The sequence below is a fragment of the Carcharodon carcharias genome, chromosome 7 (assembly GCF_017639515.1).
Source record: "Carcharodon carcharias isolate sCarCar2 chromosome 7, sCarCar2.pri, whole genome shotgun sequence".
In the NCBI taxonomy this organism is placed as follows: Eukaryota; Metazoa; Chordata; class Chondrichthyes; order Lamniformes; family Lamnidae; genus Carcharodon; species Carcharodon carcharias.
The window spans coordinates 38,966,087-38,988,034 of record NC_054473.1 but is presented as its reverse complement, the minus strand read 5'-3'; the positions used below and the strand labels follow the sequence as shown (position 1 = coordinate 38,988,034).

General features: G+C 42.7%; 1 protein-coding gene across 5 annotated transcripts in view; it reads left to right on the top strand.

The window, feature by feature from the left end:
* Positions 1-21,948, top strand: part of LOC121280155 (ERC protein 2) — an 859,042-nt gene that overhangs the window by 394,978 nt on the left and 442,116 nt on the right. For all 5 annotated transcript variants that reach the window (XM_041191852.1, XM_041191854.1, XM_041191850.1 and 2 more), the window contains one exon: positions 20,127-20,264. In XM_041191852.1, the coding sequence (XP_041047786.1) occupies positions 20,127-20,264 (138 nt within the window). The remainder of the gene's footprint in view (positions 1-20,126; positions 20,265-21,948) is intronic.

Below are 21,948 nucleotides of genomic sequence, written 5' to 3'. Positions count from 1 at the left end.
TCGAGTCCTCATGACCCTTCGACAGAACTTGCGTTCGAGTCCAAGAAAGAGTTGAAATATAAGCTGGTTTAAGGTGTGTGGGGGGGGGGGTGAAGAGAGAGAGAGAGAAGTGGAGGGGGGGTGTGGTTGTAGGGACAAACAAGCAGTGATAGAAGCAGATCATCAAAAGATGTCAACAACAATAGAACACATAGGTGTTAAAGTTGGTGATATTATCTAAACGAATGTGCTAATTAAGAATGGATGGTAGGGCACTCAAGGTATAGCTCTAGTGGGCGTGGGGAGAGCATAAAAGATTTTAAAATATTTAAAAATAATGGAAATAGGTGGGAAAAGAAAAATCTATATAATTTATTGGAAGAAAAAGGAAGGGGGAAACAGAAAGGGGGTGGGGATGGGGGAGGGAGCTCACGACCTAAAGTTGTTGAATTCAGTATTCAGTCCGGAAGGCTGTAAAGTGCCTAGTCGGAAGATGAGGTGTTGTTCCTCCAGTTTGTGTTGGGCTTCACTGGAACAATGCAGCAAGCCAAGGACAGACATGTGGGCAAGAGAGCAGGGTGGAGTGTTAAAATGGCAAGCGACAGGGAGGTTTGGGTCATTCTTGCGGACAGACCGCAGGTGTTCTGCAAAGCGGTCGCCCAGTTTACGTTTGGTCTCTCCAATGTAGAGGAGACCACATTGGGAGCAACGAATGCAGTAGACTAAGTTGGGGGAAATGCAAGTGAAATGCTGCTTCACTTGAAAGGAGTGTTTGGGCCCTTGGACGGTGAGGAGAGAGGAAGTGAAGGGGCAGGTGTTGCATCTTTTGCGTGGGCATGGGGTGGTGCCATAGGAGGGGGTTGAGGAGTAGGGGGTGATGGAGGAGTGGACCAGGGTGTCCCGGAGGGAGCGATCCCTACGGAATGCTGATAGGGGGGGTGAAGGGGAGATGTGTTTGGTGGTGGCATCATGCTGGAATTGGCGGAAATGGCGGAGGATGATCCTTTGAATGCGGAGGCTGGTGGGGTGATAAGTGAGGACAAGGGGGACCCTATCATGTTTCTGGGAGGGAGGAGAAGGCGTGAGGGCGGATGCGCGGGAGATGGGCCGGACACGGTTGAGGGCCCTGTCAACGACTGTGGGTGGAAAACCTCGGTTAAGGAAGAAGGAGGACATGTCAGAGGAACTGTTTTTGAAGGTAGCATCATCGGAACAGATGCGACGGAGGCGATGGAACTGAGAGAATGGGATGGAGTCCTTACAGGAAGCGGGGTGTGAGGAGCTGTAGTCGAGGTAGCTGTGGGAGTCGGTGTTGGGAGTTGGTGATTGAGTAACTAGGTGGTTGATTGCACACGCTTTAAGGGCATGTGCTGGGTAGTGTGATGGATCTCACAAGTGGATAGGACCAGACAAAATTATTTAATCAGGGGAAGGGTGCTAGGGGAGCCACAAAGTGTGATCAGGGGACTGGAGGTGCGGTTTAAGCAGCAATAAACTTTACAAGAACCTTCAAATCTAATTGTATATTTTAATAGTTACCACCTTTATTTAACTTGGCCAACATGGCTGCTGGCTGAATCAGTAGAGCTTGAAAAACTCAAGTTTCTACGTGGAAACATTCAAAGTTCACAGTCTGTGACTATATGCAGGTCAATTGGTTTCTTTACTTTAACACTGAACATAAAATCTGGCTCCTTGTTGCCCAATCTTTTGGTGCTGAGTGTCATTTTGCTTCCAAAATGGTGCCTGCAGTGCATGCTTTTACCTCTGGTGCTATCTATGCTGGGTACCATTTTGTTGAGGGTATTCCTGTGCATGCAGGGAGTGTCTGCCAGAAGTATGCAGAGTAGCAAGATTGCAGCATCACTCAACATGTAATGCTGATTTGATGCTAGTGCTGCTATTTTGGAGTTCAACCCCATCAGCTAATACCCTCATAACCTCGCACAACTGTATATGCATTCAGTAGCAGGAAGGAGCACTCCTCCAGTGCAATTTAAATGAATTATTAATTAGTTTTTGGCTTGTTACTGATTGATTTATACTGGCTGTTGTTGTGATTGCATATGTGATTGGTGGTTTCCAGGGTAGTTTTAAGTTGCTGAAGCCTATAGGATGTGATGTAGCATGTGCTTTGTCCTGACTTCACAGATTCTGCAGGAATCACTTGCTCCTAGACATGGTTGTCAGTAGAATGCATTCTCCCTTGGAGTACTGCATGATGGGAAGAATGAACAGAGGTGACACAGAGCATGACAAGCTGCTGGAAGAGGAGGAGGGGAGAAGAAGGGTCTCAGTAGGAGTCCATATCCACCCAGGGTATCTGCAAGTTTGCTACTTGAACCTCAGTGGGGACTAGCTTGTCAGAATTCTCCACTTCCCTAAGGATGACCTCACTGAAATCTGTCACCCGCTACATTCAAAACTGCAGCCTCAGTAGGAGGCCATAAACTTTTATGGGTCTGGGTCCGTGTAGCAGGTGATATTTGCACCATCCCTCAGTTTCCTGCCCACTGTTGCATTACAAAGGTTCATGAGGCTTTGCACATAAAGAGAGCTGGATACATTTAATTCTATCCTGCCAGAGAGAAGGCTGAGCGAGCACATGGCTTCGAGAGGATTACATGCTTCCCTATAGTGCAGGGTGCCATTGACCGCACACACTTCGCTTTGCAGGTGTGCATGACAAGTCTGAGTTGTGCCTCGACCAAAAAGGATTCTACAATGTCCAACTGGTGTGCAACTATAGAAAGTGTGTTTTGCCAGTTAATGTTTAATGTCTTGAAAGCAGTCATGATGCCTTCATTCTGTGGCAGTCCACTATGCCATTTGCTTTTGAGCCACCATGCCAATCCCACAGGGATGTTGGTGATGGGGCTTATTCTTGATGGCATGATTTATGCTTCTAGGGTGCAATGCATGCACGCAAGGACAGCATGCATAAAGGGAGAACCATGCTGCCACTCAAAATGTAATCGAGCAGATCGTTGGCAGGTTGAAACAATATTGCTGCCTGGATGGCTCTGGAGGAACTCAGCAGTACTCAGCAGAGCAACATATTGTAACTATTTGTATACTGAAATGATCATATTTGTGCAGTTCTTTTATTATTTTATACTTTAATTTTATTTTAATTATCTATATCTGTTATGAGTCAATTACTTGCCTTAATTGTATTGTCATCACAATGTGGTACCTGCTGCCTTGATGATTTTTCAATAAACCGATTTTCTCACTCCGTCTCTCTTCCCCCTCCCCCTCTCTCCCTCCCCCTCTCTCCCTCCCCCTCTCTCCCTCCCCCTCTCTCCCTCCCCCTCTCTCCCTCCCCCTCTCTCCCTCCCCCTCTCTCCCTCCCCCTCTCTCCCTCCCCCTCTCTCCCTCCCCTTCTCTCCCTCCCCCTCTCTCCCTCCCCCTCTCTCTCCCTATTCATTTCCATCATTCTCTCTTTGTTTGCCTCTCTTTCTCTTTCATGCTCTCTCTCTATCTTGCTCTCACCCTCCCTCGCTCTCTATCTCACTCTCTCTCTTGCTCGCTCTATTTATTTCTCTCTCTCCCTCTTACACTCATTCTCTCCACATTGCTCTCTTCCTCGCTTGTTCTCTGTCTGCCGCCCCCTCTGACTCTGTCTCTGTAGTCTCACACATTACCTTCTCTCTGATACTGACAATCACTATCTGCTTAGACACAATGCAAAAGTAAAAGCTACCAGAAAATAAACATACCAAACCATACCATTATTGCATATAACAGCCAACTAATCAATCTTGTGTATTTCCTTTAGTGCCTGGCTTGTGGTTGTCTTTGCATGTCCTAATCCTACCCCAGTGGCTGAGGCATGGCTGCTGGAAGGTTGCTGGTTTTCAATGGGGAGGCTGCAGATGTCCATGGATGGTGACCTTGCACAGCTCTGGGTATACAATGCCTACACCATCTCAATATTGAAAGCAGCAGCTTTTTTTCATTCTTTCACGGGATGTGGCACTGCTGGCTATTTCAGTATTGGAGGAGTTGCGAGTGGTGCTGAACGTTGTGCAATCAGCATACTTCCCCACTTCTGACCTCCTGCTGGAGAGAAGGTCATTGAAGCAGGTGAAGATAGTTGGGCCTAGGACACTACTCTGAGGAACTCCTGCAGTGATGTCCTGAAGCTGAGATGATTGACCTCCAACAACCACAAACATCTTCCTTTGTGCTAGGTATGACTCCAACCAGTGGAAAGTTTTCCTCCTGATTTCTATTGACTCAAATTTTGCTAGGGCTCCTTGATGCCTCGCTTCGTCAAATGCTACTTTGATGTCAAGGTAGTCATTCTCACTTCACCTCTGCAGTTCAGCTCTTTTTTTCATGTTTGAACCAAGGCTCTGGTTCTGGCACTGAGTGTCAGTGAGCAGGTTATTGTTAAGCAAGTGCTGCTCAGTAGCACAGTTGATGACCCCTTCTATCAGTTTACTGATGATGGAAAGCAGACTGATGAGGTGGTAATTGGCTGGGTTGGATTTGTTCTTTTTGTGGACAGGGCATAACTGGGCAATTTTCCACATTGTTGGGTGTCGTAGCTGTATTGGAACAGTTTGGCTGGGGGCGCGGCAAGTTCTGGAGCATAAGTTGTCATTACTATTGCCAGAATGTTGTCAAGGCCCATTGCCTTCGCGGCATCCAGTGCCCTAAGCTGTTTCTTGATATCATGTGGAGTGAATCGAATTGGCTGAAGACTGGCATCTGTGATGCTGGGGGCTTCAGGAGGAGGGTGATTCATCAGTTGTGGGGGAAGTAGGTGGTCCTCAGGAGGAGGTTTCCTTGCCAGTGTTTGATCTGATGCCATGAGACTACTTAGGTTCAGCATCAATATTGAGGGCTCCCACAGCAACTTTCTGTTGGCTGTATACCATTTTGCCACCTCATCTGGTGAGTCTGTCCAGTCGGTGCACAGGTGATGGGGAGGCGATAATGTAGTGGTATTGTCACTGGACTAGTAATCCAGAGACCCGGGGTAATGCTCTGGGGACCCAGACCCAATTTGAATTCAATAAATATCTGGAATTAAAAGTCTAATAATGACCATGAAAGCAGTGTTGATTATCGTAAAAAACCAGCTGGTTCACTAATCCCCTTTAGGGAAGGAAATTTTCTGTCCTTACCTGGTCTGGCCTACATGTGACTCCAGACCCACAGCAATGTGGTAGATTCTTAAGTGCCCTCTGAAATGCCTAGCCAGCTACTCTGTTGTATCAAACCACTAAATCCTAGTAACGTGTTGGAAGAAAGATTATCAGACTGCTGTGACACCTTGCAACACCCTTTGGACGCTGGCATTCACTACCATGATAGTAGCAGTCTGAGTTTTGTGGCTTCATTCTGAGCTACCGCTGCAACACCCAGACATTGGATGGCTTGTGATCCTGCTTCAGTATAAGCTTACACCTCAGTCACCAAATGCTGGATTAAGGTCATCGAGTGTTAATGTAGTTGGCCATCACCTCCATGCTGGGAATGATGATAGATCAAGGCCCTGTGCAAAGCTCTGTGTCAATTTGGTGCTGCTGCTGCCTCTGTGCTCCTTGATATTGGCAGACTGTCAGAAAGTCTGACATAGCCTTCAATCTTTGCCTGGGTCCCTGCAGCAGAGCTCATGTGTGACCCTGCCCTATGGTGGGCTGGCACATGTGCTACTCTTCTTCTGGCTGCAGGTCATTTGTGCCCAGTGACCTGCCACTTGCTGATCCAACCTCACCGTTATCCTCTCAACTATGTGGAGTGCCAGTATCTGAGCACAAGTGAGAGGCTGAGTGTTTCTTTTCAATCGCCTTACTCCTCTCTACCTATTGCTTTTCTACCACTCTCACCCCAGTTGGATAGTTCTTGGGTACCTGAAAGGAAAAAAGTACAAGAGTAAGGTTGAGGTGTGATGAGGTGAGTGTGCAGCTGAGGGGTGGCCAGGGAAACCAGAGATGCTTAAACCAAATGGATTTTGTCATTCAGAAGACATTGTGGAATGTGAAGAGGAGGATTAGGTATGAGAATATAGACATCTGACATAGTTTTAATCCTGCCACTGGCCACAATCTCAATCATGGCCATTCCAGCAGTGGCAGCCACCACCTCCTTCATTTTGGTAAGGGCATGCAGCTGTGCCTGTCCCCGGTCGGGTAAATGCTCCTGCCTCCAGTTTTGTGCCATTATGTACTGCAAGAGAGCATGAAGTGTGTTGATGAGTGTTGGGCAATGCATTTAGGTGATGTGGCTTTCATAGTTATATAACTGGCAGTGCATGCAAGCTGATAAATATGGGTGTGAGGTTTGCAACAGTACTAAGTGAATGAGGGTGAGGTGAAGCTATGAATGTTTGGTAAGAGTTATGATTGATAGAGATTGTGGGTAAGTGGATGTTAGGCATATGGCACATTCAGCAGTGTTTGAGGCTAGCAGTGTATTGATGGGGTATGACATTTGAAGTTACAAATACTTCACTGGATGTGTGCATTGCTGGCGAAGCCAGCATTTGTTGCCCATCTCTAATTGCCCTTGAGAAGGTGTTGGTTGTTTTGTTGTGTGGTCGGAATTTAGACGGGTGTTTTTTAGATTGTCTATTCTCCCAAAGTATGCTGCCCGAGTCTGGAATTTCTCAAAACTATTACCCTTTACTTGCAGCAAAGAATTTACACATTTGGACCTTTACACGAGATTGGAGCTTCTCCTTCCAGACTTTTCTCACTTCTCTGTCATGTGACCTGACATCATTATTACATCAGTATCATGTACATTCCTGATGTTAACCCTTTACACTACACTGGTGAGCCGCTGTACTCCATGGTATAGGTACACCCACAGTGCAGTTAGGAAGGGAGTTCCAGAATTTTGACCCAGCAGCAGTGAATGAATAGCAATGTAGTTCCAAGTCAGGATGGTGTGTGTCTTGGAGGGGAATTTGCAGTTGGTGACGTTCCCATGCACCTGATGCCCTTGTCCTTCCAGGTGGTACAGATTGTGGGTTTGGAAGGTGCTGTTGAAGGAGGCTTGACAAGTTGCTGCAGTGCATCTTGTATTTCGTGCACGCTGTTGCCATGGTGAGCTGCTGTTGGAAGGAGCAAATGTTTAACGTGGTGGATGGGATGCCAGTCGAGCAGGCTACTTTTTCCTGGATGGTGTCAAGCTTCTCGAGTTGTTAGAGCTGCACTCATCCAGGCGAGTGGAGAGTATTCCATCACACTCCTGACTTGTGCCTTTTAAGTGGTGTAAAGACTTTGGGGAATCATGAGGTGAGTCACTCTTCACAGAATTCCCAGCTCTGACCTACTCATAGCCACAGTATTTATGTGGCTGTTCCGCATAAATATTGTGGCTACAAGGGCTGGTCAGAGGGCTGCTTTAAGTCAAATTCACTCCAAGTTTGCCTTGATATCAAAAGCTGTCATTCTCACTTCGTCTCTTAAATTCAGCTCCTTTATGCAATGTACAATTTTCACTTGTTCAATAAGTGTGTAGAATTTTTCGTGTTACAGAAAGTTTTGATATATAAACCATGTAAAGGGCTGTATGGTCATTTAGGATAATATTTCTCAACCACCAATTTATAGATTTGATTTTTTAATGCTGGACAGTAAGCTCATTTGGAGCGAAATGCTTAAATTTTCCTGGAATCTGGTTCGAAAAGGAACTGGTGCCATCTAGCATAAAGAACACCTGAGCATCATTTTTTATGTTGCACCTTGTAAGCTTGTACAAAGTTCAGTAGAAATCAGAAACAGATAAATAGTGTGTATGCTGGTACTGAGAAAAAAGCTTCTGTTCCACAGCTGGAACATAAAGTTTGAAGTGTGCTTTCAGAATTTGTTCTTCCCCCATTTTCATTTTTTTTGGTTCACCTAGACATGCAGAATACAGTTGAGTGCAAAAGCTTAGTGTATAGCAATGCAGCCTGTTTATAGGTAAGATTTACTGTAATCCCCAGAGTACTTAAGGGGCATTCAGCATCCAGTCACTAAAACAACAAGATTAGCACATTCAGTTTATTGACAGAATAGATAACGTGAAAGAATGCTTGGAGTTGACCTGATTTTTGTACGATGCAAAAAGAATATTAAAAGTTGGCTTGGTGTTTAAAATCTTTTTATATCTTGCCCTGTAATATTTTTAAAAATGTGTTTGGAGAAATCAGGGCTGCATTTAATATAATTGGGTCGGTATGAAGAATTGAATGGGCATTTGAAGTGTTATGGTGTGAAAAGCATATATCTTTTCTTTAAGCACTCATCTAAAATCAACTGTGGTATTTATTTGAAAATATTCTAGTGTAAAAGTTAACGGATACAAAACAAGGAAGCTAGAATATTCTATTAGAACAGCAGTTAAAACTGAACATCCACATATATTTCCAATATGTTGTATCATCTTAATACTGTTAATGATTGATGCCTAGTAATGTTTAAAACTGGCAAATGTCGAATGTATGTTGATCAGATGCAAATGGAAATAATGAACCCTAAAAATGTTGACTGTAAATTTAACTCACGAGGTTGTATTGTAGTTTCTGATTCATCTCCCTCCACTTCCAAATAAATAGGTCTTTTTATATTCTTTGTCAGAATTTACAACTACTTTTTAATAATTCTACACCTCTGGTATCATAAACCCATTGCAATGTATCTCTCTGATTAGTAATCTCACCTGTGCAGTCATGTTTCTTTGGCACTGCATTAGCCTTTTTGCACAAGCTAGGCATGTAAACATACCTGTATATGTTATGGTGGGTAGCAGGGAAATGATTTGTAGATCTGTTAGTTTTGGGCTTGTGTGTGCAAGTGTGACATGCTCAGCAGACGCTGGCCCTAAGCCAGCATAGGAGTTCAGTCATGACTGTAATTTATTATGATTCTACATGTACTGTGTTTGCATTTATAAGAAATGTACCCATTTTATGCACAGAAATTTTAGAATTATGTAGTGAGAACGCTCAATTGAATGCAAACTTATTGGAGCTGCCTTCAATGTTGAAATTTTTTTGGCGGTAGAAAAATATGTGACTACTGAATATGTAGTAGCTCTGACCAACCACAGGGTGGCAGATTTAAAGTTTCCAAATGAACATTTCAGAACTGTACTTCAAACTAATTTATTGCGTTTTTCAATCGTAAAAATTTTGATTGAAACAGGCAAGCAATTAAAATATGTACTTTTTGTCACCAAACATGTTGTTATAGCCTTTTCCTCAGGCTGCTTTTAAATGTTATTGAGATGATCCATTTTCTAATGTTTTTTGCTCATATAGATCTTTAACCCCGATTTCCCCTTCAGTCATGTCCTTCCCAGGTCTCTTACATTTTACAGTTGCGGGAAAGGGTTACATACCTCTCTGCAGCTTTCATCATAACTATCCTTTTGCTTTAGCTGTTAAAGTGCACTTGCTGCAGGCAAGACACAATATGACAGATCTCCCTTCCCCTCCCTCAGATGAAACTCTACTTTTGTGAGGCAGTCCAGCTGGCAGGCTAGGTTATAACTAATAAAATGTAATATGTATGTGAAAAGTAGATCTGAATGTCTGGGAATGCTGTAATTTAAATCTATGACCGCAATGGTGGGAGACGAGTATCACTTAAGTTAATGTGCCACCGTATTGCTGGTGGTCATTTTATATTAGCAAAATGCTGAGACTTTGCATGCAATTATTTAGCCTTAACAATGAAAGTTCAAGTCCTTAAATATTCTAAAAATCAGACTTTTTAAAATCATCAAACCAAGTGCTAAACAATATCTTGACTTTGGACTTCAGATAAAGTCCAAATGAAGCTTTAATTGAATTTCTCTTTTGAAGCACTGTGGGCTTTGTTACTATGTTAAAAGTGTCTTATAAATGCAAGTTGTTGATTAGTAAATGAGTGGCATTTGTTTTACACATACTAATCAATCTCTCATTGTTTCATGCACAAGGGATCAAACCAAATGTAGTCTTCAGGTGAAATTGAGTTAAAACGCACAGATAATTGGACCAGAATATCCAATCATAATTTTAAAATGAGATATTCTGTCCATTTTTTAAATATTTCTAAGATACATTTCTATATCCACATGTATAATGGAAGCTGGTTACATAAACTTGTAATTATAGACTTCTGCCAATGGTGGTGGTGTGCTATGAAGTGTTAGCCTAATGGAAAAAGTTGTCAGGAAATATGGCATAAAATTTTAAAAATATATATATAGGATCATTTGACTCTAATTTTTATCTGTTACTAGATTTAAAGGATACATAACTAAAAATACATAATACGATGGTATGTAATATGTACCAGTTGGAATGAAATGTTTGGTATTTCATAGTATAGGGATGGGTGAGCTTGGGCTGAGCTGTTCTGAAGGCAGTCTACCTTGATGGCCTTAGGGACATGCTTTGAAGCACTGGAGAATAGGACTGGATTTTAGTAGAACAAGAGCGAAGGCCTGGCAGCACTCTGTTGGGGATGCTAGGATTTGACCGGATGTGAGGAAGGATCCTTTTGCTTGACTATGAAGGGGAAGACTGGATTTTGGCAAAACTGGTGGAAAAGGCAATGGTGAATTTTACTTGCAAATGGATTGCTGCTGTCAACATTGTGGAGAGGGAATCCCAAACCTGATTCTGGTTGGGAGAGTGGGTGGAAACAGTGGGGCTGGGGGGATAATGCAGTGACTGATATCTGGCAGCACTGGTTTGCAGCACTGAGGGGGTGTGGAACTATAGGAGGTGCTGTCTTTTGGGTGAGAGGTTAAACCAAGGTTCCATGCACTTGTTCAGGTGAACATAAAAAATCCCATGACATTTTAAAGAAGAGCAGAGAGAGTGGTTGCTGGTGCCCTGCGATATTTATCCTTCCACCAGCACTATGGAAAAGGGATCGTCTAGTCATTATCACATGTCTATTTTTGGGAGATTGCTTTGTGCAAACTGGCTGTCACATTCCCAAGATTACAACAGGGACTGCAGTTCAAAAGTACAACATCAGCTGTCAAATACTATGGGAATTGTGGTTTTGTAAAGTATGCTACATCAATGAAGCTTTTTCTTGTTTGTAGCAGTTGCTTAACAAAAAGTAAAACTGCTGTCTTGAGATTGTTATTGTTCCCTGGGAATGTAACTTTGTAACCCTGTTCTTTCCTCCTGTCACTCTCTGCTGCGCCCCTCCCCGCCCCTCTGTCGCACCCCCTCCCCGCCCCTCTGTCGCGCCCCCTCCCCGCCCCTCTGCCGCGCCCCCTCCCCGCCCCTCTGCCGTGCCCCCTCCCCGCCCCTCTGCCGCGCCCCTCCCCGCCCCTCTGCCGCGCCCCTCCCCGCCCCTCTGCCGCGGCCCCTCCCCGCCCCTCTGCCGCGGCCCCTCCCCGCCCCTCTGCCGCGGCCCCTCCCCGCCCCTCTGCCGCGGCCCCTCCCCGCCCCTCTGCCGCGGCCCCTCCCCGCCCCTCTGCCGTGGCCCCTCCCCGCCCCTCTGCCGCGGCCCCTCCCCGCCCCTCTGCCGCGGCCCCTCCCCGCCCCTCTGCCGCGGCCCCTCCCCGCCCCTCTGCCGCGGCCCCTCCCCGCCCCTCTGCCGCGCCCCCCTCCCTGCCCCTCTGCCGCGCCCCCCTCCCCGCCCCTCTGCCTCCCCGCCCCTCTGCCTCCCCGCCCCTCTGCCTCCCCGCCCCTCTGCCTCCCCGCTCCTCTGCCTCCCCGCCCCTCTGCCGCGCCCCCCTCCCCGCCCCTCTGCCGCGCCCCCCTCCCCGCCCCTCTGCCGCGCCCCCCTCCCCGCCCCTCTGCCGCGCCCCATCCCCGCCCCTCTGCCGCGGCCCCTCCCCGCCCCTCTGCCGCGCCCCCTCCCCGCCTCTCTGCCGCATTTTCTACCTTTCCCCACAATGCAGAAATTGGTTCTTATTCTGCTACAGTGAAAGAAGCTCGTTGTTTGTTGGGTATCTGGGAAGTGGTTAAGGTCTGCTCCAGCCCTAAGGTTTAAAATAGTATATAAACTGCTGTTAAAGCTAATAAAATATATAAAAACAACATAAATAAGTGAAATAATTAAAACACATTAATGTTGGCAGGACAGATGATGTGTCAAGGCTGCAGCATATGGGAGCTCCTGGATGCCGGTGTGATCCAGGGCAAACACGTCTGCATTAAGTGTTTGTGGCTCGAGGAGCTTCGGCTCAGAGTCATTGAGCTGGAGGCTGAGCTGCAGACATTGCAACACATCAGGCAAGGGAAAAGTTACCTGGATGCTTTATACCAGGAGGCACTCACGCGACTTAGGATAGGGTTTTCTGATTTGGTCACAGACAGGAGGATGTGACTGTGAGTGAGGCAGGTAAGGGGACCCGGAGTGCAGGAGTGGCAGCCTCTGCAATTATCCAAAGGTTTGAGGTTCTCAGCTTGTTTGGATGAGCGTGGACCCTGCAGGGTGGATGAGCAAACTGACCGTGGCACCGTGGTGCAGGAAGCCATTCAAATTGATGGAGCAAAAAGCAATGTGGTAATAGAGAGCAGTGTAGTGAAGGGGATTGACACTGTTTTCTGCAGCAAAGAGAGAGTCCAGGTGGCTGCGTTGCCTGGCCAGCCCTGAGCAGATGTCCTGAACCCTAGCACCAGAGAGGAGCTTGCACTGTAAGGGGGAGGATCCAATTGTCATGGTCCATGTAGGTGCCAACGACATAGATAGAACTAGGAAAGAGGTTCTGCATAGAGAGTATGAAGAGCTAGACAATAAATTGAGATTGAGGGTTGAGGTATAGATAGGGTAGACAGGAAGGAACTTTTCCCATTGGTGGAGAGATCAATAACCAGGGGGCATAGATTTAAGGTAAGGGGCAGGAGGTTTAGAGGGGTTGTGAGGAAGAATTTTTTCACCCAGAGGGTGGTGGGAATCTGGAACCCGCTGCCTGAATAGAGGCAGAAACCCTCATAACGTTTAAGAAGTATTTGGATATGCACATGCAATGCCATGACATACAAGACATATGGGTCTAGTGCTGGAAAATGAGATTAGAATAGTTAGGTACTTGTTTGATCGGTGCAGACTCGATGGGTTGAAGGGCCTTTTTTTGTTCTGTAGACCTCTATAACTCTAAAATGCAGAACCTCAAAGGTTATAATCTCTGGATTATTACCTCAGCCACCTGCAAATTGACATAGAGTACATAAAATTGGAGAGATAAATACATAGTTTAGAAACTGGTGTGGGAGAAGTTGGTTCTGGTTTGTGGGGCACTGGCGTCAGTACTGGGGAAAGTGGGGGCCGTACAGTTGGAAAAGTCTACACTTGAACCGTGCTAGGACCAGTGTTCTTGCAAACGACATAACTAGGGAAGTAGAGCAGGTTTTAAATTAAATAGTTTGGGCAAGGGGTCAAATGTGGGCAGATGTGGTATATCAAAGAATAGAAACAAGGGAAGAGAGGAAGGTATTAATATGGGAAATGATAAACAGATTGTGACAGGAAGGGACAGAGCATACATGTCTGAGTAAATAAACAGATAAGAGGTTACTAGAGGTTACAAAAATAATAAAAGGACAAAACTTAAGGCTCTGTATTTGAATGCACATAGCATTCGAAACAAAACAGATGAAATGATAGATCATGCTTATTAATTGGTATTAGCACTGATAGCCATTACAGAGACTTAGCTACAGGATGGCATAGATTTGAACCTGAATATTGAAGGATATGTGACTTTTAGGAAGGATACGAAATTAGGAAAAGGTGGAGGGGTGATTCTGTTAATTAAAGACAGCATTAGCACAATAGAGAGCAATGACCTAAGTTTAGGAAATAAGGATGTAGAGATGAAATTATAAAGGCAAGAAGTCACTTGTGGGAATGGTGTACAGGCCCCTGAACAGTAATCATATGGTAGGACAAGGTATCAAAAGAGAAATGGTGGGAGCTTGTCAAAAAAAAAACTATGGCGATTGTCATGGGGGATTTTAATCTACACATAGACTGGAATAATCAGATGGGCAAAGGTAATGTAGCTGACAAATTCATAGAATGTTTTCAGGTTAACTTTTTAGATCAGCACTTCCTGGAGCCAATGAGGGTTAGGCTATGATGTTGTGCAATGAGATAGGATTAATTAATGACCTCATAGCGAAGGTGCCCCTAGGTAGCGGTGATCATAATATAGAATTTTACATTCAGTTTGAGGGAGAAAAGAATGGGTCTCAGACTAGTATTTTAAACTTAAAGCAGAGCTAGCGAAAGTGAACTGACAATTTAGGTGAAGCAGTAGGTCAATAGAAATGCAGTGGCAGAAATTTAAGAGAATATTTCAGAGTACACAGAATAGATGCAGCAGGTATCTATCCACCAACAAAGAAAAATTCCAAGAGGAGAACTCGCCATCAGTGATTAACTAAAAAAGTTAAAGGTAGCATCAAACTTAAAGAAAAAGCCTTTATTGTGCAAAGATGGGTGGTGGGTCAGAAGATCAGGCAGAATATGAAAGAACAACAAAGAATGTCTAAAAGATTGATTTAGGAGGGAAAAATTAGAGTACAAGAGAAAGCTGGCTAGAAATATAAAGACAGATACTAAGAGTTTCTATAAATATTTTAAAAAAGAAGAGTTAACAATGTGATTGGTCTTATAGAAAGTGAGTCTGGGGAATTAATAATGGAAAATAAAGAAATGGCAGATGAATTCAACTGGTATTTTGCATTGGTCTTCACTATAGAGGATAAGAATAACACCCCAGAAATAGCTGTAAATCAGGAATTGGGGAGGGGAGGAACTCAAAAAAATGACAATCACCAGCGATGCTAGGGTAATTAACAAATTGTTAGAACTGTGGGCTGACAACTCCCTGAGTCCTGATGGATTTCATCCTAGGTGATTAAAAAAAGTGGCTCGTTGATGTATTGGTTTTCATTTTCCAAAATTCACTAGATTTGGGGAAGTTTCCATTAGATTGAAAAATAGCAAACGTAACTCCTTTATTCAAAAATGGAGGGAAACAAAAAGCAAGAAACTACAGGCCAGTTAGCCTAACATCTGTCATAGGAAAATGTTAGAAGCTAATATTAAAGATGTTATAACAGGGCACTTAGATAAATTCAAGGTAATGAGGCAGAGCTAACATGGGTTTTCTGAAAGGGAAATCATGTTTAACCAATTTATGGGAGTTATTTGAAGAAGTAACAGGTGCTGTGGATAAAGGGAAACCTGTGGATGTACTGTACTTAGATTTCCAGAAGACATTTGATAAGGTGCCTCATCAAAGGTTGCGGAAAATAAAATCTCATGGTGTAGGGGGTAACATTGGCTTGGATAGAAGATTGGCTAGCTAACAGGAAACAGAGGCCAGGCATAAATGGGTAATTTTCTGGTTAGCAGGATGTGGTGAGTGGTGTGCCACAGGGATCAGTGCAGGGGCCTCAACTTATACAATTTATATAAATGATTTTGATGAACGGACTGGTTCATAAATTTGCTGATGACACGAAGATTGAAGAAAAGTAAGTTGTGAAGAGCCTACAAAAGGATATAGATTGCTTAGGTGAGTGAGCAAAGACTTGGCAAATGGAGCTTAATGTGGGAAAATGTGAGGTAGTCCATTTTGGCAAGATGAATAAAAACAAAAGCATATTATCTGAATTATCTGATTGTTCTGAGATGCAGAGGGATCTGGGTGTCCTAGTGCATGAATCGCAAAGGGTTAGTATGCAGATGCAGCAAAGCTCATAGAACGTTATCCTTTATTGCAAGGGGAATTGAATATAAGAGTAGGGACATTATGCTTCAGGTTATGTAGCTCTCGCTCCCCCTACCGTCTTTCCCTCTCCCCTCTCCCTCCCTCTACCGTCTGTTGATTTCACTCCCCCGCGCACACACACACACACCCCCCCTCCTCCCCCAGCCCTGGCTCCCCCCCACCTCTGCCTGTCACTCTAGCTCCCCCCAACCTCCACCTGTCGCTCTGTCCCTTCCCCCCAAGCCCTCCGTCGCTTTCCCTCTCCCCCACCCTCCATCGCTTCCTCCTCCTCCCCCTCACCACACCCCCCCCCCCCCCCCACCCCACTGCCATCAGTTGCTCTCCCTGTCTCCCTCTCCCTCACTGTCTCTCACACACATGCCTAAACACACGACCAGTTTATGCTTTCTGAAGTTCATAGTGTTATTATAATTTGAAACCAACAAAAGATCTAACAGGCATGTAATTAGTATATGGTTTCCTGTGTTCCCTTTCTCTTCCAATCAGTTCAAGCAAGCTCACCACAAGTTTTTAAAAAAGAACTCAGCTCAACGTGCACCTGAATAAAATTTGTCCTCCAGGTTTGCTTCAAATAATTTCGAAAAACAACCGAATAGATTTTGATAGTATATTACTCTTACCCACACTCTCTCACTCTGTTTCTCGCATTTGGCTAATTAAATACTACTGATATATCCTGGGAATTTGCATACTACACTTGCTCAGATTGCAGGATTCTCATTCAGCCAATAGAGTCTCCACTCTAGGCAGAATTATCACATCTAAATCTAAGCTTTGAGATGCCAAGGTCTGTAGTAAAGATGAGGATTAATAGATACGAAAAAAATTAATGTTAGTCATGTAATTGTGAATATACATTTTTATTGTTAAAAATGTTTAAAATCTTATTTCGTACATTAAAAACTACAACTTCTGAGAGGAACAAAAAGGCAAACAAATTTAATTTAAAAAATATTTTGAGTGATTAGATTGGCTCATCAACAAGGCATTACAGTGAACTGTAGGCATTAAGCATAATACAGACGCCTGGATTTCCACTATGAGCATTGGCCTAAATGTTTAAACAAGAGTGCTTGCTGCTGACATCAAAGCAAGTTGCTCACAAAGTGATCTCTGTGGTGTGGTTTTCCCCTCTCCTCAAAGCAATTTAAATCTGGTGCCAAATCAAAGGATCTCCCAACACAGGTGATGTCAGTAAACAGGTAGACAACCAAATTTGAAGTATTTAGACAGCAATTCAGGAAGTTAGAAGCACTTAAAATCCTTCACTTTAATTTAAATTTTAAGGCAGCATAATAAATAATTGACTGTATTAAGATAGAAGCTAAATTGAAGGTAAACCGATTTTTAAGAATGGGGGATTTTTAATCATTGTGGAGAAATTTGACATTTCCCAATTGTAACTTTTCAGGGCCAGTCAGCATGTTTGGTAGTAATTATGAAGTTAGTACACTGTTTAAAAATGCAGCCACACATCATTCAACAAGGTGTAACTTTTTCCATGGTTTTTCCAGAGAAACTACCAGCATAAGAGTGAAAGTTCTCGTCAATTCCTGATTGCAATGGAGGTTGCACTGTGTGGGATCCTCTACAGTACACTCAGTGAAGGAGTATAGACTCACCTGACATTAACTTTGGATTTCTACATTATTCTACACATATCCTAATGCCTGAAGTTGCTGTCAATTTCAGTGGAGTAATGACATCATTCCCACAGCAAAATCTGGGCCTTTGAAATTGGCATAAGAAGCATGACTGAAAATTGTAATTCAAGAAGTAAGATAGATGTGCACACTGTTGACCATATTTTGAATGAAATACATAATATTTTGCAGAGTGGTGAAGATATAAAATAGCATAAAGTGTTCACCTTTCCAATCTATGTTCAGAACATTTTGGAGCATGATTCAATTGGGTTGGACTCAATTGTAGAAATGTGGGTGTTGGAATCTCTGCATACCATCACTGCAATCTGTGGATTATACTTGATGTTGCATTTTAGACAAGCTATAGATTGGATTTATTAGGATTCGTGGAGAAATTATGCAGATTTTATAAAAAGAACTCTGTCTGGTAAATTTGCATCATATTATTGCTTTAATTTTTCTGAAGGTATAGAACTTTGAACTTGTAACACAAAAAGCTGCGGTACTTCAGTGGAACTTCATTTTAGCCAATAAACATGTATTTTTAAATGATTGGATGATCTTCTGGTGCTACAACATGTATTCCAAAGTTGTAGAATGCAGGTTTGTGCTATCAGGCTGCTAATCCTTGATCAATGGGAAATTGGGAGAAACATTTCCATCGGCAGGAGTCACAGCTGGCACAAAGGAAGCTGGTTACCAAGTATCTCAGCTCTAGGACATCGCTACAGAATTTCCTCAGGGCAATGTCTGAGGCTAAACCACCTTGGCTGCCTTATCAATCACCTTTCTTCCATCATAAGGTTAAAGTGCTGCTTGCTGATGATTGCACAGTGTTCAGTTCCATTTGCACCTCCTCAGATAATAAGTTAGCCCATGCCTGTGTGTAGAAAGATCTGAACAATATTTAGGCTTCAGCTGATAACATTTGTGCCACACAATAACTAATTATGAGAGAGAGTGCCATGCCACCTTCCCTTGATATTCAATAACATTGCTATTGTCAAATCCTCCACCATCAAGTATTCTGTGGGAGGTCATTATTGATTAGACACTTAACTGGACAAACCACATAGATAATATGGCAAGAGCAGGTCAAAAGCTGGGTATTCGGCAGTGAGTGATTCACCTCCTGACCTCCCAAAGCCAGTCCACCATCTGCAAGGCACAATTCAGGATTGTGATGGAATACTTTCCACTTGTTTGGATGAGAGCAGCTCCAACAATACTCGAAGTTCAACACTATTCAGGAAAAGCAGCCCATATGATTGGCACCCCTTCCACCACCTTAAACATACATTCCCTCCACTGGTGGTGCACCAGGGCTACAGTGTGTACTATCTATAAGATGCACTGTAACAACTTGTCGAAGCTTCTTCGACAGCATCTTCCAAACCTGCGACCTCCAGAAGGACAAAGGCAATAGATGAATGGGAATGCATCACCACTGCCACGTCACACACCATCTAGACTTGGAAAACATCTGCCGTTCCTTCATTGTTGCTGTGATATAATCGTGAAACTCCACCTCTAACAATGTTGTAGGAAAGCCATCCCCACGTGGATTGCTCCAGATCACAAATTACCACCATCTTTCTGAGGATAATTTGGGATGGGCAATAAATGCTGACTTTGCTGTTGATAGTCACATTCTGTGAATGACTGAAAAAAAACTTAACTCTGTAATTTGGGGAGAAGGATGGCAGGCAGGTATCTCTTCTCATCCAACTTACACTCTTTTTGTTGTGAAGTCACCTCCTGGCAACTGATTCTTGGGCGCATTCGCACAGACCTCAAAGCAACAGGCCAGCTTGCTGTGTTTTTTTACATTGTACATGAAAACTTAGAAAAGAAGAGACTTTTTAAAAGTATGAGAACAATGGAAAATTCTTAACAACTGGTGTGCAACTATTATATCCTGCAAATTAGCTACTGTAATTTTTCATTGCTGCTTGCACAACAGTTTGCGATTACAAGGTTCCATAAATGGGTTTGCATTTTTTTTGTTGGTAAATTGTCAATTATTGTTGCCTACATTTAAAGTGATATAAAGAAAGGTGATCCAAAAATATGGACATGTTAACCTTATTCACAAGACTCAACAGTCCTAGATCCTAAAAATGTATTTTGTTCAAAGATTGCCTAAAGTGCTCAATTAAATTTATTTAATTGCCCCAGGAAATTATTTCAAATGAAGAAAGGAAATAACAAAAAATATCATAACTGTAATCAAAATTGTTCTGTGACTTAATAATATAAATTGAATTGTTATATATTTACAAGATAAAAACAAAAAACTGCGGATGCTGGAAATCCAAAACAAAAACAGAAATACTTGCCAGACCTGCTGAGTTTTTCCAGGTATTTCTGATTTTGTTTTATATTTACAAGAAATGCATCTATGAAGCATTGAAACAAACCTTGCCCTTATTTAAGTGATAGAACCAAGTTAATCATTTTTGTAAATGCAAGCTTCATTGGTCCGGATTTCATCCCAGTACACATCTCCAACCTGCCAGTTTAATCAATTGTTATAAAAATATATTATTCCTATGAATTATTATATTTTGGAGGTGATTTGTAATTTCTAATATTTATGGTTAATACATAAGGTAACAGAATAGATTTAAAAAAAAAAATTTTAGGTGCCTGTGGCCCAGTTGACTCCTAATTATGTTGATGATAAATGGCAGGAAATAATCTATTGGTGTTTCAGATGCACATATTGTGTATACATTGTGAAACGGAAGGAAATACATATTTAAACTAAGATGCATTATTTGTTTTCTCCAACAGATAGAAAATCTTCAGGAACAACTTAAAGACAAAGATAAACAACTTAACAATTTGAAAGACCGTGTTAAGTCATTGCAGACAGATTCCAGCAATACAGATACAGCTTTGGCAACATTAGAAGAAGCTTTATCAGAGAAGGTAATGGATTATGTTGTAACCCTTGAAGCAATACTCATATTTATTATGGCATTTGTGCATCAAACAAAATTAACATTTTACAATAAGCATTTCTGAAACATCTACTTTTCAGATGAAACATATCTAATGGAAGAATATTTGCTATATTTTATTGAAGCATTTAAATTTTTCTTCCAATAAAAAATAATGAAAGTTTAGTGACGCTTTCCCTCTTCACATTGTTTCAGGATGGATTGGAAGGGATACGTTAGCCAATATTTTCTGTCTCACTTTGGCAAAATAAGATTGAAAATTGAAGTAAGTTTAGCTGCCATCCTTTAGTCAAAGGATCATAGAATGATTAAGGCAGAGAAGGAGGCCATTTTGCCCGCTGTGTCCCTGTTGGCTCTCTGAAAGAACAACTCGGTTAATCTACTTCCTTGCCCTTTCCCTGTAGTCCTTTTAACTTTGTTACCAATAAGTAGATACAAAATAAATTCAAAATTGTGAATAGTCTGATTTAGCTTGATGTCGGCCAGGAAAGGAGATGGAATCCGTGGCAGATGTATGGTGATTTGTGGAAATCTATCAATATCCATCTTGAAATTTATTCAATGACTGAGCATTCACAGCCCTCTGGTGTAGAGAATTCCAGAGATTCACAGTTCTTTGTGTGAGAAATTTTTCCTCATCTCTGCACTAAATGGGGAGAAATTACTTTGCTCCTTCCAGCCCTCCGACCACATTCCCTAACCTACCCCCACCCAACTATGACACTGCCAATTTACCACTCTCATAACAAATTACAAGATGACCCCAACCTCCCTGAGAATTCTTTGACACACCCACTGTCATATACTCACCAAAAATAAACACGACCTTCTATCCAGCACAGGAAGTGACACTTGTACAAATATAAAATTCAATAAATATGATTTTATTGCAGTGCACAAAATGCTTAAGGGCAGTTTTTATCACCAATTTAAAAATCTGGTTTGTTTCCAGCTTTTATTTTGAACATTCCTAAACTCAAGCAATTAAGCAAGAGATTAAAAAATATAAATTTAAGCTAAATGACATCCTGTAATTATTAATGCTGTTCGCAGACACCACTTTTATGGGGTTCACCATAAGGTTCTCATTTAGCCCCTAGAAAGCTGTAAAATGAAAAAAGAAGCTAAGTGGTGCAATTCAATCCCCAAAGGGCCAGGAAAAATCCAAGAATTACATTTAATAAAAATGGAATTTTATTTATTTAGTCGCTAAGCTAGCAGCACTGGTGTTAGACCTGTAAGACACCCCTATTGTTATGAAATAACAAATGAGCATAACTGTAGACTGTCAGGGAATTGCAGAATGTCTACATGACTTCTATGTTTTAGGAGATGGTAAAAATGGGACTAGCGATGATGGGGAATATTTCTGTGGTGCTGCTGGGGGTGGCTAGGGGTGCTTTCCTGCTTCTTTTGGCCTCACAGTAGTACAAGTGGAAAGTTTCTTTAGTTTTTGGAGCAGCATCTAGCTGTTCCTTTAAGGATTATTGTTTAAGCTTCTCAACGCTAGTACGACTGGGTTGAGTGTTGGCACCACGCACTTTGCCTATTTCTACCTCAGAATTATAATTGGGATCTCATGTTCTAAACCCTAATTTGCACCTTTAAAGGTAGCTTCATACCTGAATTAGGTGATCATTCTCACAGCCCTG